Source organism: Acomys minous (genome assembly GCF_964271855.1).
Source record: "Acomys minous genome assembly, chromosome: 1".
NCBI lineage: Eukaryota > Metazoa > Chordata > Mammalia > Rodentia > Muridae > Acomys > Acomys minous.
This window is the reverse complement of record NC_140483.1, coordinates 41,102,230-41,115,758: the sequence shown is the minus strand read 5'-3', so window position 1 is coordinate 41,115,758 and position 13,529 is coordinate 41,102,230. Positions and strand designations below refer to the sequence as shown.

At 39.3% G+C, this 13,529-nt stretch overlaps 1 protein-coding gene across 4 annotated transcripts in view; it reads left to right on the top strand.

Moving 5' to 3' along the window:
• Positions 1-13,529, top strand: part of TRMT1L (tRNA methyltransferase 1L) — a 33,276-nt gene that overhangs the window by 981 nt on the left and 18,766 nt on the right. For 3 of the 4 annotated variants that reach the window (XM_084782206.1, XM_084782204.1, XM_084782203.1), the window contains exons 2-5: positions 5,275-5,385; positions 7,402-7,515; positions 9,760-9,824; positions 12,530-12,659. In XM_084782206.1, coding sequence (XP_084638332.1) covers positions 9,768-9,824; positions 12,530-12,659 — 187 coding nt within the window. In that variant the 5' untranslated portion in view covers positions 5,275-5,385; positions 7,402-7,515; positions 9,760-9,767. The remainder of the gene's footprint in view (positions 1-5,274; positions 5,386-7,401; positions 7,516-9,759; positions 9,825-12,529; positions 12,660-13,529) is intronic. The other variant, XM_084782205.1, reaches the window with a different exon arrangement.

Below are 13,529 nucleotides of genomic sequence, written 5' to 3'. Positions count from 1 at the left end.
GAAAATCCATGTCTTGCGTGGAGAAGAATCTGCTTAGTACCAGTTGAGCTTTGTACTTCATTCCATAGGAAGGCGATCCTGAAAACTTGATAGCCCATATTTTTGTTAACCGGATGTGTTTATATGCGTTCTGAGTGGTGGTTTATTTGATCATACAGGAAACACAATAATAGTAGTAACACCCTAATGATCTTCTTAATACTTTGTACAACGGGCGTAAGAAAATTTCAACAAGTTCTTTTAACAAATCTTGTGGTCCGTAAATTCATCTTTATACTCCTTCTGAGTTATCACTTATAAGAAATTAAGTCATATTTAGTATTTCTAAGCCAATTTGGAGTTTGATGTATATAAAACAGTCATATTCCAAGAGATTTATTTTGCAGTTCTAAAACCACATTTAAGAGTAGCAGGAGCGAGCCAGGCGTGGTGGCGCACGCCTTTAATCCCAGCACATGGGAGGCTGAGGCAGAAGTATCTCTAGAGGCCAGCCTGAGCTACATGGGGCTGGGTAACAGAGCAACCTGTCTCACAAAACAGGGGGGGCGGGAAGTCACAGGAAAAATCAGCCTGCAGGCCCCCCCCTCATTTTCAGTCACAGTTTATAGTACAAAACAAGGCCTTCCTCACCCCCACCCCCTTTTTTACCTGCAGTCTGATGGACAGGGAGTTTTACACTGTTGAGGGAGTAGCTGGTGCCTTCCTGATTACGTTTAAATCAGAAGTTGGTTCGGGAGTTTGGGGAGTGCACGCCTTCACTTTCTCACCATTGTAATGCCTTACTATAGCAGCATGGTAGTGCATTTCTGTAATCTAGTGCTCCAGAGACTCTTAGCAGGTCAGCCTGGGCTGCCTGAGAAGAGAGTGTCTCAAAGGTGTGTCAAGTGTTGGAGGAAGGGGGTTGGAGATTGTTGCATATATGTGCTAAAACTTACAAATGTGTTGTTTGAAAAATGTGTGCTTTAAGCACACAGTAATCATTTTTTTTTTTTTTTTTGGTTGTGAGCCTAGCTTTTAACGGCTGAGCTATCTCTCCAGCCCATAATCATTTTTTTAAAAATGTATTTTCAGATGTAGTTAGTCCTTTGAAGTCAGTCACAGCAGCCAGGCAAGATGAATGTAGGGGGTTCTGAACTACAGTTGAAAGTTGAGGAGAAAGCAACAGAATTTGTAAAAGAGCCTTCTAGTGTATTGGGTTCATCTCACATAACAGCAGGTTTGCTTTCTTGATTATTAGCATGTTATAAAGAACGCCTCGGCTGCTTGTTACAGGTACACAGTGATATCTTAACATGTTGAACTGGAAAGTGATTTCACATATCCATGTAGACATCATGTAGATCCATGTAGATATCATGAATTTTCAGACAGTAGTGTACTAGATCATTTTCAGTTTTCTTTTTCTAACTTAGTAGGATCTCTCTTATTTTGTACTGCCTAACAAAATAGTCCATAGCATACCTTTATGCAGCATTATATATCCTGTGGTGCATACATGTCTGAGCTATGAAACAAAACCTTTTGCAATTTCAAATATGGTAGTTTAGTTTGTACAAAGGAATTACTTTTTAGCCATTACTATCAGATCTAAAAACTAAAGATACTTTGTGTGTGTGTGTGGGCACGCGCACACGCGCGCGCACCTATATCTCATTAGAAGGTTTTAAACAAGGCCTGGTGTATGAAGTGACTCATACCTGTAATCCCAGCATTTAGGAGACTGAAGTAGGAGGATATTGAATTTGGAACCGTCACAGGTTCTTACCTGTACAGTGAGCCCCCATCAAAACAGTAGAGTAAAAAGATAATAATACAATGTTATTTGTTATTCTTTGCTTTTGTTCAGAAACTTGTCTTTTGAGCAGAAATGTCTGATGGTGTTAGATTCCAGATTTAGTGATGAAAATGTGCTACTAAATTCAAAAAGTCTGATGGTTTTTAAGAACTATCTAACTGTCTTTAGTGCCTTCTGCAATTGACACTTAGCTACCAGAACAGGAATCAAGTACAAGTACTGCCTTTTTATTGTTTACTATGAGAAAGACCCAAAAGAAACACAGGTTATGCTCACAAGTGAATGCTTGTACTGAGAACAGAGCTGGGAGGATAGACAGGAAGATGGCAGCATCCAAATTTTAATTTTAAAAAATTTTCAAGATTTATTTAATATGTATACAGTTTTCTGTCTGCATGCATGCCTGTATGCCAGAAGAGGGCATCAGATCACATTACAGATGGTTGTGAGCCACCATGTAGTTGCTGTAAATCGAACTCAGGACCTCTAGAAGAACAGTCAGTGCTCTTAACCTCTGAGCCATCTCTCCAGCCCTTGAAGTAAAAAGTTCAAGGCTTTAAGTTATTGAGCATGTTGACTGAGCCTTGAGGTTTATTTCAGTATCTCTTCCTTTTTGGAGATGTTTGCCTGTCAGTTAGCAATACCTTGTCTGATTTATTCAGGCTCCCGCTTTGTAAATTTGCCTTTCCTTTGGAATGCACATGCATTCAGAACTCTTCATCCTTAGGAAGAAAAACACTGCTCTACCAAAGTTCCTGTAAAAACATACACTTTGGTTTTCTGCGTTTACTTTCTCTTTCTGTTTGATTATCAAGTCTCTGCAGTTTTTAAAGATCAGGAAGGTTGGGCAGTGTGGCACACACCTTAATCTCAGGAGGCAGAGACAGGTGGATCTCTGGTCTATAGAGCCAAGTTCCAGGACATCCAGTTCCATACAGAGAAAGCTTGTCTTTAAAAAAAAAAAAAAAAAAGGCATGGAGACTATGTACTCAATACAGTAGTCTTCTCTTAATCTTCCCAGCTGCAGTGCTTAGTTTAGTGCATTACTTTCATATACTCTTCTCTTTTGGCTCCTCCTCGGTTCCCCTGCCCATCTGTCTGTCTGTCTGTCTGTCTGTCTGTCTGTCTTTCTGACTCTACTTTCCTGATTCTTTTGACTCAACTTCTCTTATCTGTATCTTTCCACTTGCTTCTAGATGACTTTTACTTTACTGAGTAAAAGTTTGGGACTGCTTCTGCCAAACACGCACACCAGAGCAAGAACATGGTCACATGGTCAGATATATTCTGGGAAGTTTAACTTAAAAAAAAAAAAACCTGTCTCAAAAAGAGAAGAAAAGAAAGAAAGAAAAAAAGAAATCTGAAAGTGCATGACTGAGACAAAAAGGAAGGATTAAGAAAACTAAACTATATATTAATTGCATAAGAACTAACTTGGGCCTGAGATGAGGTGTCCCTGTGGGTAAAGGCTCTCACTGCCCTCCTAAGCCTGAGTTCACTCCCTGGAATCCACTTGGTAGAGAGAACCTCCTACCTCAGCTTGCCCTCTGGCCTTCACACTCTTGCTCTGCCACCCAGACATACAAAAGAAATAAGTAAATGTAATTTTTTAGAATGAATTAATTTTACAGCCAGATGTAAATACACATGCCTTTAATGTCAGCACTCCGGAGGCAGAGGCAGGTGGACTTCTGTGAGTTCGAGAACAGCCCTGCTCTACAAAGTTCCAGGACAGCCAGGGCTATTTCACAGAGAAACCCTGTCTCCAAAATAAACAAAAAGAATTAATTTTAGATGATCTAGCTATTTGACTATATCCATAACTGGTTAAGACTGCTTCTTATTATTTTCTCTTTTTTACATCATTTTTCTGTAGGCTCTTCTCGTCTCATGGCATTATCAAATGTGTATATTTATCATAAAACTTTCTTAATCATTTCTGAGCTCCAGACACAATTTTCAAGTGCCTATTGGGCATCATTACTCTGAATAGTATATAAAACATACCATGATGAAAGTCAAACTTCCTTTTTTTCCCTTGTCCTCTGTCTTTCTACCAGAAGAGTCTCTTTCCTTCCCTGGCTGTGGCTATGGCACTGTTGTTCTTCACAGCCACATAAAGTCAGAATCTCAGGATTGTCTTCACTTTGCCTTCCACCCTGACTTCTGTCCCAGGCTCTGTTCCTTGTTTCGTTGTCACTCTGTTCTCTCCTACCGCTCCATTTTCATTTTCTCACCTTCCTGATGATCCTACAGCTTCCAGATACTTTCTTGAAGCCTTCATATCCAGATCATTTGCTCCCCCAAAACCTGAGATGACTTCCCATTCTCAAAAGAATAAAGGCTAAGCTAACTCCAGCAGACTTCAGTTCTCCTCTGACCTATGCTTCCCTTGTGTATCTTCCACCCATCCTACCCACCCCCAAATATATTACAGTGTAGACAAGGGTTGGGAGAGCTGGAAGTTCTAGACTACTAGCTTTTTTGTTCATGGATTTCTAAGACTAGTCACCAGGGCTGGAGAGATGGCTCAGGGGTTAAGAACACTGGGTGCTCTTCCAGAGGATCCGGGTTCAAATCCCAGCACCCACATCGCAGCTCACAACTATGTAATGCACACCCTTGCACAGACATACATGCAGGTAAGACACCAATACACATGAAATCAAAATAAACAAATTATTTAAAAAAAGACTAGTCACCATGTCTACTTAATTGAAATTCTGTTTATAACCTAAGTTATGAAATTATGTTTATGATTTGGTAATTCTGAAAAGTACCATTGTTAGCCACTTGCTGGAATTAACTAGTCATTCCTTGGTATCATATTACCTTTACATCTGACACTCATTTCATTTTACCTATTACTGTTAAAAATAAGCATGTTATTCTCTTGCATGTGGTTAGAGTGCTTTGAAGACACAAAACATAAATTGTAGCTGTCAAGCTCTTTTGTGCAGGATAGAATTTTGTTGTTGGGGTTTTTTGTTTTTGTTTTTGTTTTTTGACATGGTTTTATATATCACAGTCTGGCTTTGAATATACTTTGCAGTTGAGGGTGACTCTGAACTTCTGTCTTCCTGCGTGTACCGCTGTGTGCTAAAATTACAGGTGTGCACCACCATGCCCCATTTCTGTGGTACTGATGATCAGGAGCAGTTTCCTGGATGCTGGGCAAGTACTGTGCCAACTGAGCTCCACCTCCAGCCCTAGGGGAGAAACGTTTTCCATGGAATTACCTTGACTAAATAAGCTTTGAAAGCTGAACAGTACAAGTGGAGTTTTTCTCTAGAACTTTTGCACATTGGAGTAGAGTTGCCGTTGTCTAAACTGAGTTGTAGCAGCCCCCGAAGGGAACTAGACTCTACACTACAGAAAGCAGAAGGATAATAAGCTTCCGTATGCTGGGAATAACTAAAATTGGAATGGGGGCAGGGAGTTGCTCAAACCATCTTCTAACTCTTAAAATTTCTTCTCAGAGAGACACATCTCAATTCAGAGGCGGCTTGCTGATCTGGAGAAGTTAGCTTTGGCGACTGAAGGAGATGTTGACACTGCTACTTCTCTCAATTCAGATAACCTGGATACAGGTATTTCCTTGTTGGGGCCTACATACACACAGACTTAATTTCTGTTTTGTTCTTTTTGTTTTTGATTTCTTGAGACAAGATCTCATACATTTTTGTTGTCAATGTTCTGTTTTTTCTTTTTTCTCTTTATTTTGAGACATTCGTTTAACTTCTAATGGATTACCATTTTCACCTCATGAAAACAGTTTAAGAATAAATGTATTCCCACTGAACTAAAACAGTAGTAAAATAATATCCTTGAGATTACAATTTCATTTTTAAGGACTGTGTTTCTATACGGTGGTAATTGAATTAGCAACAAGTTTTAGACATTCCAAAACAGTATTTTAAATCACATAGCAGGGACTGGAGAGGTGGCTCGGTGGTTAGAGGGCTGGCTGCTCTTCCAGAGGCCCTGGGTTCAATTCCCAACATCCACCTGATGGGTGACAACCATCTATAACTCCGGTTCCAAGTGATCCAGTGCCCTCTTCTGGCCACTGTAGGCACCAGGAATGTCCACAGTATATAGACACACATAGGCAAAACATAGACCCTTAAAATAAAAAGAAATAACAGCAATCAAAATTCCCTGGCATAAAAGGGAGGCAGCATAGTTAGTACAAAAGTTCTAAACTGTTGTCAGCCCTCCTGCCTCTACCCTGCTGTTAATTGTTTCAAGACAGGGTTTCTTTGTGTATTCTTGGCTATCCTGGACTCACTTTGTGGACCAGGCTGGCCTCAAACTTACAGTAATCTGCCTGCCTCTGCCTCCTGAGTGCTGGGATTACAGGCATGTTCCACCATGCCCAGCGCTTAATCATTCTTTCTTTAATAATATTTTATTTATTTGGTCAAAAGAGCATGCCATAACATATATGTGGAAGTCAGAGGGCAATTTGTGGATGTCAATTCTTTCCTTCCATGTGAGTTCCAGAGATCAAACTAAGGCTGGATGGTGAGTGCCTTTCCCACCCAACCGTCTCATCTCCTTCTGGTCCACTACTCTAAGTGCTTAGTTTTCATGTTTGTTTGAAAATAAGCGATGGATATAGAAAATTTAATGATGCTTACTCTTGTATTGTTCTATATGTAAGAGATATTTGCTGAATTTAAAATATCATTATTGATTTGCTCTTTGTGTATATTTTACTACTTTAAGCATAAATTTGTGTATAATTTACTACTTTAAGCAGAAATAATTCTTGTTTCCCTGCTTATTGGTATGGACAGGGCAGCAAGCAGTGTGTGGGTCCTGGACATTGAACACAGGTTGTCAGACTTGGCAGCAAGTAAATGCCTTTACCATTAAGCTATCTTTGCCAGCATGAGGTTTTAGTTTTTGACACTTTATCGGAATTGTTATTTGAAGTGTACTATATTACTATGTTAATGCTGTATTTTGATGCTCCATATAGTCTTTTCAGGAGTACTTCCTAAATAAGAGAATACATGTGTATTATATAAGTGTAGTAATATGAAAATATATATTCAATGTGTAAATATATAAATGTAGTAATACACTCAAATTCAGAATATGATGGTTTTACCAGGTCCCTGATTTTGGAATAGCAATGTATTATGTTCTGTCTTCTGTTTTTCTTGCCCAGTGTTTAGGTTTCCTTCCCCGCTGCCAGGGTAGTAGGGAAGTACCATGGCAGGTTGTTCAGGCATCTCTGCCCAAACTGTGCCCCTGCAGAAATGGCACTGTATTGATTTTCATTCTAAGGTGCTGAGTGTGGTCTCTCTGACAAAAGTTCAGCTGAGGGGAATATCACTTTTTTAATTCCTCTGTTCCTACTGGCAACAACTATCATTAGCTAGCCACAGATAGCAGAGTTTCAAGGCTAAAAGATGGCCCTGTGTTTATATGCTGCAGTTCTTACGAAGGGCATCCAGATAAGAAATAATTACTTTCTTCTTACAGTTAAGGAAGCTCTACCTTGGAAGGTGATGAGTACATGGGGGTTCCCTGCTACTCTGTAGCTGGTTTTAGGCATTCATAGATGACACTCTGTGCTTTTTCTTCTTTTGAAGAAAACTGTCAAAGTTGCCCACTGTGCCCTAAGGAAAAGTTCAGAGCTTATAGTAGTCATAAGCTTCGTCGACACCTTCAGAATTTACACTGGAAAATCTCAGTTGAATTTGAAGGTTAGTATTTTTCTGCTTTCCTAGAGTACATGAAATTTAACATTTGTTAAATTACAATTTTATTGTAGATGTAATTAAGTATTTTTACTTTGTATTATGATTTATTTTGGTTTTTTTGAGACAAGGTTTCTCTGTGTCATTCTGCCTGTCCTGAACTCACTTTGTAGTCTAGGCTGGCCTCGAATTCACAGAGATCCGCCTGCCTCTGCCTCCTGAGTGCTAGGGTTAAAGAAATGCTACATCACTGCCCAAGTTAACTTCAAAGTTTTATTTCCACAGTCTTAGTTAGGTTCCTATTGTTATGATAAAAAGCAACGTGGGGAGGAAAGAAGTTTTTTTCATATTACGCCTTGTAGCCCATCATCCAGGGATCCAGGGAAGTCCGGGCAGGAACCTGGAGACAGGGACTGAAGCAGGGGCTGCAGACAGAAAATGCTGACTATGTGGGCCAGTCAGCATTCTCTCACTGAGTTAATGGTTGCTCGGGAGGGAAGAGACATTTTCTTCAGTAGCTTAGCCACTGGTAAGGTGCCTGTGCTGATGAAAGCAAACCCTCCCCTACGCTCCTATAAATAACTAATGGTCATAATCTTTTTTTTAAGACGTAAGGTTAAAAGGGGCTAGTTGGGAAGAGGAAGGGGTCAGCAGGAGTGAGATGGGATCGAGATATGATCGTTTTCGTCCTAATTAGAAGGTTCTAAAGTACGGGGCAATATTTTAAAGGGAGATCGTGCAGAAGGAATGAGACATGTGAGAAAAGCCACGAATGCTGGGGTTTCGGACTCGGGTAACTAGAAAAATGGAGTTGCCCTTATGAGCCAATAGCAACTGCAATTGGAAAATGTATGGGGTGCAAGGCCCGGACCTCAGCCTTAGGCGTATAAAGCTGAGAATTGTCCAAGTGGAGACATCCAGTATCCTATAAGGCTGTATGAATGTGAAACGTAAGGGAGTAGTTGGGGGTAGATACGCATTTGGGAGGTGGCAGACTGTAGATAGTATTTAAAGCCATGAGATGTAACGAGATGGCACATACAATCAGCAGAAAAAACCCAGCTGGAGCTGAGGTCTCGGGCAAAGCATTAGAATAAAGGAGAGATAAGTTAGAAGCTTTGAATTAGGAAAAACTATAAGTTATTTCATAAGCAAAATAAAACTAAAGAGATCTGGTTCAAGAAAATTCATAGGGACTGAGATATAGGTCAATGATAGAGTAATTCCTTAACATGGAGAAAGCTCTAGAATATATCCCTAGAATTACCGAAAAAAAGAAAGAAATAAAGAAAACAAATGAATGAATGGAAGAAAAGGAATAATGATTTGTTGTAAGACAGGATCTCAAATAGTCCAGGCTGGCTATAAGGAGCTCTAAAGCTAAGAATGACATCATTTTCCTGCCCCTACTTCCCAAGTGAAGGGTTTACAGGCATGCTACACAGTACCTGGTATTTTGACATAGGAGTTTTGAGATGACCAGTAATCAATTAAAATTCCTTAACGGGCATTTAGAATTCGGGGTCTTGGTGTCAAGAACAAGTTAGTTACTAACACTATAATTTAAGATTCCTTCCCTTAGGAGATCATTGAAACCATGAAAAAAGTTAAAGTTCCCAGAGGAAAAACTACATAGCCACCATCCAAGCCAGACAAATATCTTGGGTATAGGACAAATTTTAGGGTGTAGAGGGAAAAAAATCTAAAGATCAACACCCAAAACTTAGAATAATAAAATCAAAAAACAAAGTAAAGATTTTTGAACAGATAAGAGGAAAAGCAAGATCATCTGGTGTGGTTAGTGACAAAGCATGAAGCAGGAAGATGTCGCTCAAGAAGCTAAGTGACTAGGAACAGCCATCGTAGCAGAACTAGAAAGTGAACACACATCTCTATTTGTTTATATTGATATGTCTGCTTTGTCTTGTTTATAACACAAATGTTCTTGAAGTAATTATGTTACAAATAGAAGAATAATCCTAATTATTCTTTTTTTCTCTCTCTCTTTGAGACAGGGTCTCAGTACACAGCCCTGGCTGACCTGGAACTCACTGTGTAGATCAGGCTGGCCTCAAACTCACAGAAATTCACCCACCTGCCTCTGCTTCCTGAATGCTGGGATTAAAGGCATGGGCCAGCATACCTGGTGATCTAATTATTTTTAGAAAATTAAACATACAGTTACAACTTTGTGTGTCACTCGGCTGTTTGGTGGATGATAATAACACAGCGAGCCCTTTATCATTCTAGGCTACAGGATGTGCATCTGTCACTTAGCTTGTCGGCCAGTGAAGCCAACCATTGTTGGAGAGCAGGTAATCAGATACTAGATTCTTATTTTTAAATTTAGATGATGTAAAGAAAGCAACATTTTAAAAAACTACCCTTTGCCGAAAGCCAGGAATCTAGTCTAGATTTAAAATTTTTAAGAACATGTTCAGCAGTATGGGTCTTTAATTTCTTTATTTTGGGGACAGAATCTTCTATAGCTCATACTGACCTCAAATTAACTATGTAGCTAAGCCTGATCTTTACTTCTTGAGTTCTGGGATGGTAGGCATGTGCCCTCACTTCCAGTTACACAGTACTGGGGATTGAACCCCGGAGCTTTGTGCGTGTTCAAGTACTCTACCATCCTTAGTCCCTGTTACTCTAAAATCTTTACCTCAGTGCTTTCAGGTGATTATAAAGGAATAATATAATATGTACAGAAAAAACACTGTTGATCCTTTTTTTTTTTTCCATTTTATTTTATGTGTGTTGCTGTTTTGCCTGCCTGTATGTACCACTTCCATGGCCAGTGCCCATTGAGGTCTGAAGAGGGCATTAGGTCCCCTGGAACAGGAGTAACAGATGGTTATAAGCTACCATGTGGGTGACAGGAACCAAACCTGGAGTCTGCAGCTAATGCTCTTACCTGCAAGGCCACCTCTCTGGGCCTCATTTTATAGTTCTTTATTTCTGTTAGGTAAATTATTTTTATGATCAAAATGAAAATTAACAATTAATTAAGATGAAAATTTCAGTAGATAATTTTTGCCTTGGTAATAAATTTTGGTGAAGGACCTTCTAATATCTGAGCTAGTAAATACCTTCATTTTTTTCAATTTCATGTTCTCCTTCCCTCTGTTCATCTTTTGATTTTTGAGACAGGGTTTCTCTGTGTAGCACTGGCTGTCCTGGTCTCACTTTGTAAGCCAGGCTGGCCTCGAACGTACAGAGATCATAATACCTACCTCTGCCTCCCAGAGTGCTGGGATCACAGGCGTGCACTACCATGCCCAGGCCTGTTCTTTTTAGGCTTAATTTTAAACACCCAGGAACCTGAGGAGTTTTTTGGCTTGACTTTTGGTTGTTGAGATAATGTCTCGGTATACAGGCCAGTCTGGCCTTGAACATGCTCTGTAGGCCAGGATTGATTTGGCCAACAGGGAATACTACCTAGAAGATTGTTTTAGTGATGCTACTCGGAAAACGATTTCTTAAATTCTGTGTGGGAGTGTGTATGTTTGTGTGTGCGCATGTATATGTAGAGGCCAAAGAGTTTGACATTGGTGTCTTCTTCAGTCATAGTCCACTTCCTTTTTTGAGACAGAGTCTCACCCTGAGCCTGAAGCTAACTGATTGGCTAGGCTGCACAGCCATTGACCTCTACGAGTCTGCCTGTCTCTACCTTGCCAGTTCCAGGATGCTAGTAACACAGCAGCATAGCTGGACTCTCATGTGGCTGCTAGGGATCCAGGTTCAATTCCTCATGCTTGTGCAGCAGGCACTCTATACACTGAGCCATTTCCCTAGCTCCCTACTGAATCCTCAGTGGGAATTCTTATTTTGGATCTTTCTTCCTTCTTTCCTTCCTTCCTTCCTTCCTTCCTTCCTTTCCTTCTTTCTTTTGCTGATAATAAAGTGTGAGAGAAAAAGTGTTCCTTAAGCTGTAGATGTAATCCAGTAGCATAGTACTTGCCTAGCATATGTGAGCGCCAGGAAAACGAAATAGAAAGGCACCAAGTCATATTTTTTAATATGATTGTCATGTATTTTAAGAAACAATGTAGTGTTTTTATTATCCCACACTAGCTGTGCGTCACGTAAGAAAGAGGTGCTAGCACTAAAGACATACACACTAATAAAGACTCACTAGAGTAGAATAGTCTTTGGTTTCCAGATATAAGAAAAATTATGAAGCTAGGATTTTTTTTTTTATTTAAGTAAGAGTGTGTGTGTGTGTGAGAGAGAGAGAGAGAGAGAGAGAGAGAGAGAGAGAGAGAGAGAAACACACACAGAGACACAGAGACAGAGACGGAGGGAGGAAGAGGAAGAGGAGAATATGTTTCTTCTGCAGCGCACCTGGGTAGGCTGGAGGGCAATTTTCAGGAGTCAGTTCTCTCCTCCCACCTGGATTTCAAAAATTAAACCAGGCTGTACTTTACCTGGTTTAGTCCTGAAAAACAGACTTCTCACTCTGTACCTAATATTCAAATAGAATACTGGACTTGGCCCAGATTTTTAAAAAAATCTAAAGAGCTGGTTGCTAAATATGGATATTGTTACAATTAATCTGTGTCCTTACTGTATTTACATCTATTTCTATCTGCGTGAGGTCAGTACTCTAATGGCATGGTAGTGTTCGTCTCTCTCCAAAGGCACAAGCTTAGTGGTACTATTGGTAATTTAAATCTGTCATGGTCATACCGTGAAACTGAGTTTAGTAGAGTATTTATACCAACAAGTCTACAAATACTTGAGATCAGGTCTTATTTTCTAAGAAGGCCACTAAGTTAGCAGCAGTACTGTCAATATCAGCATATACAAAGTAACAATGCAGTGATTTACTGAACAGGACAGCTAAGTTGTGGCCTGCTGTAACAAAGTATATATATAAGCATCACTGATGATGTTATCCTTCAAGTTAACATCTCCTTTCATACTACTAAATCTAGTACTCACTCACATAATGCAGCTTGGAACTTGCATCTCATTGCCTTGATAACCTGTTTAAATTAAATGCTCTGTTTGATAGATGTCCAGTAAATTGGGTGCCCATTACCATTGCATCATTTGTTCAGCAACAATCACCAGAAGGACTGACATGCTAGGGCATGTTAATCGCCATGTGAATAAAGGAGAAACTAAATCCAGGTATATTGCTGGTAAGTTAAGCAATCTTGTTAACAATAATAATTAGCTCCTTAAACAAAATGGTCCAATTACTCTTTTTACACGTAAGCAATTAAAACATACTGATTTAACTAAATAAATAATTTGATTGACAAGTAATCCATCACTTCACATCTTTTCTATGAAGTTTCCAATAATATTCAATTATCCTCAACAGATATTAACAAATGTTATAAGTACTGCAAATGACACTTGTGCCAAAATAGGTTTCTTAATGAGTTTAGAATTATCTATAATGAAAAATTATAGAATTATAGTCATACATAGAACTGTAGTCCTATTGCAGTAACTGCTGTACTTATTTTGGGAAAAGGATACCCAGAATGCAGACCTTTATTCTGCGGGATGTAAAATGACAAAGATTAAGTTAATGCCTAGGACCAAGAGCATACATTTCATTTTCTCACAGGGTATCATTTGCAAAGGCTGATTTAAGACATGCCTCTCCAGTGAGTATAGAAAGGCATACAACAGTAGAAAAGGTTGATAGTATAGAAGGGGAAATAGGAGTGTATTTAATGTTCTGAATATAATATTAACTAAAAAATATCTAATTATTTTTCCAAATTGTATGTCTTATTTCTTTAGTGTTTAAAATATATATTCATATGTTTTCACATCAATATTCCATTTGAGTTTATAGCTAAAGGATTATAATACATACTAAATATAAAATGTTCCTGTCATTACTTAATAGCCTTTTGAATGCAGCACTTAGTTTAAAAGTGTAATTATGGGAAAGTGGGGCCCACGGGTTGCTTAATGGGTAGAAGTCCTTCTGCAGATGCCTATGAGCGAAGCTCCATCCCTGGACCCCCAAGGTAGCAGGGGGAAACTGACTC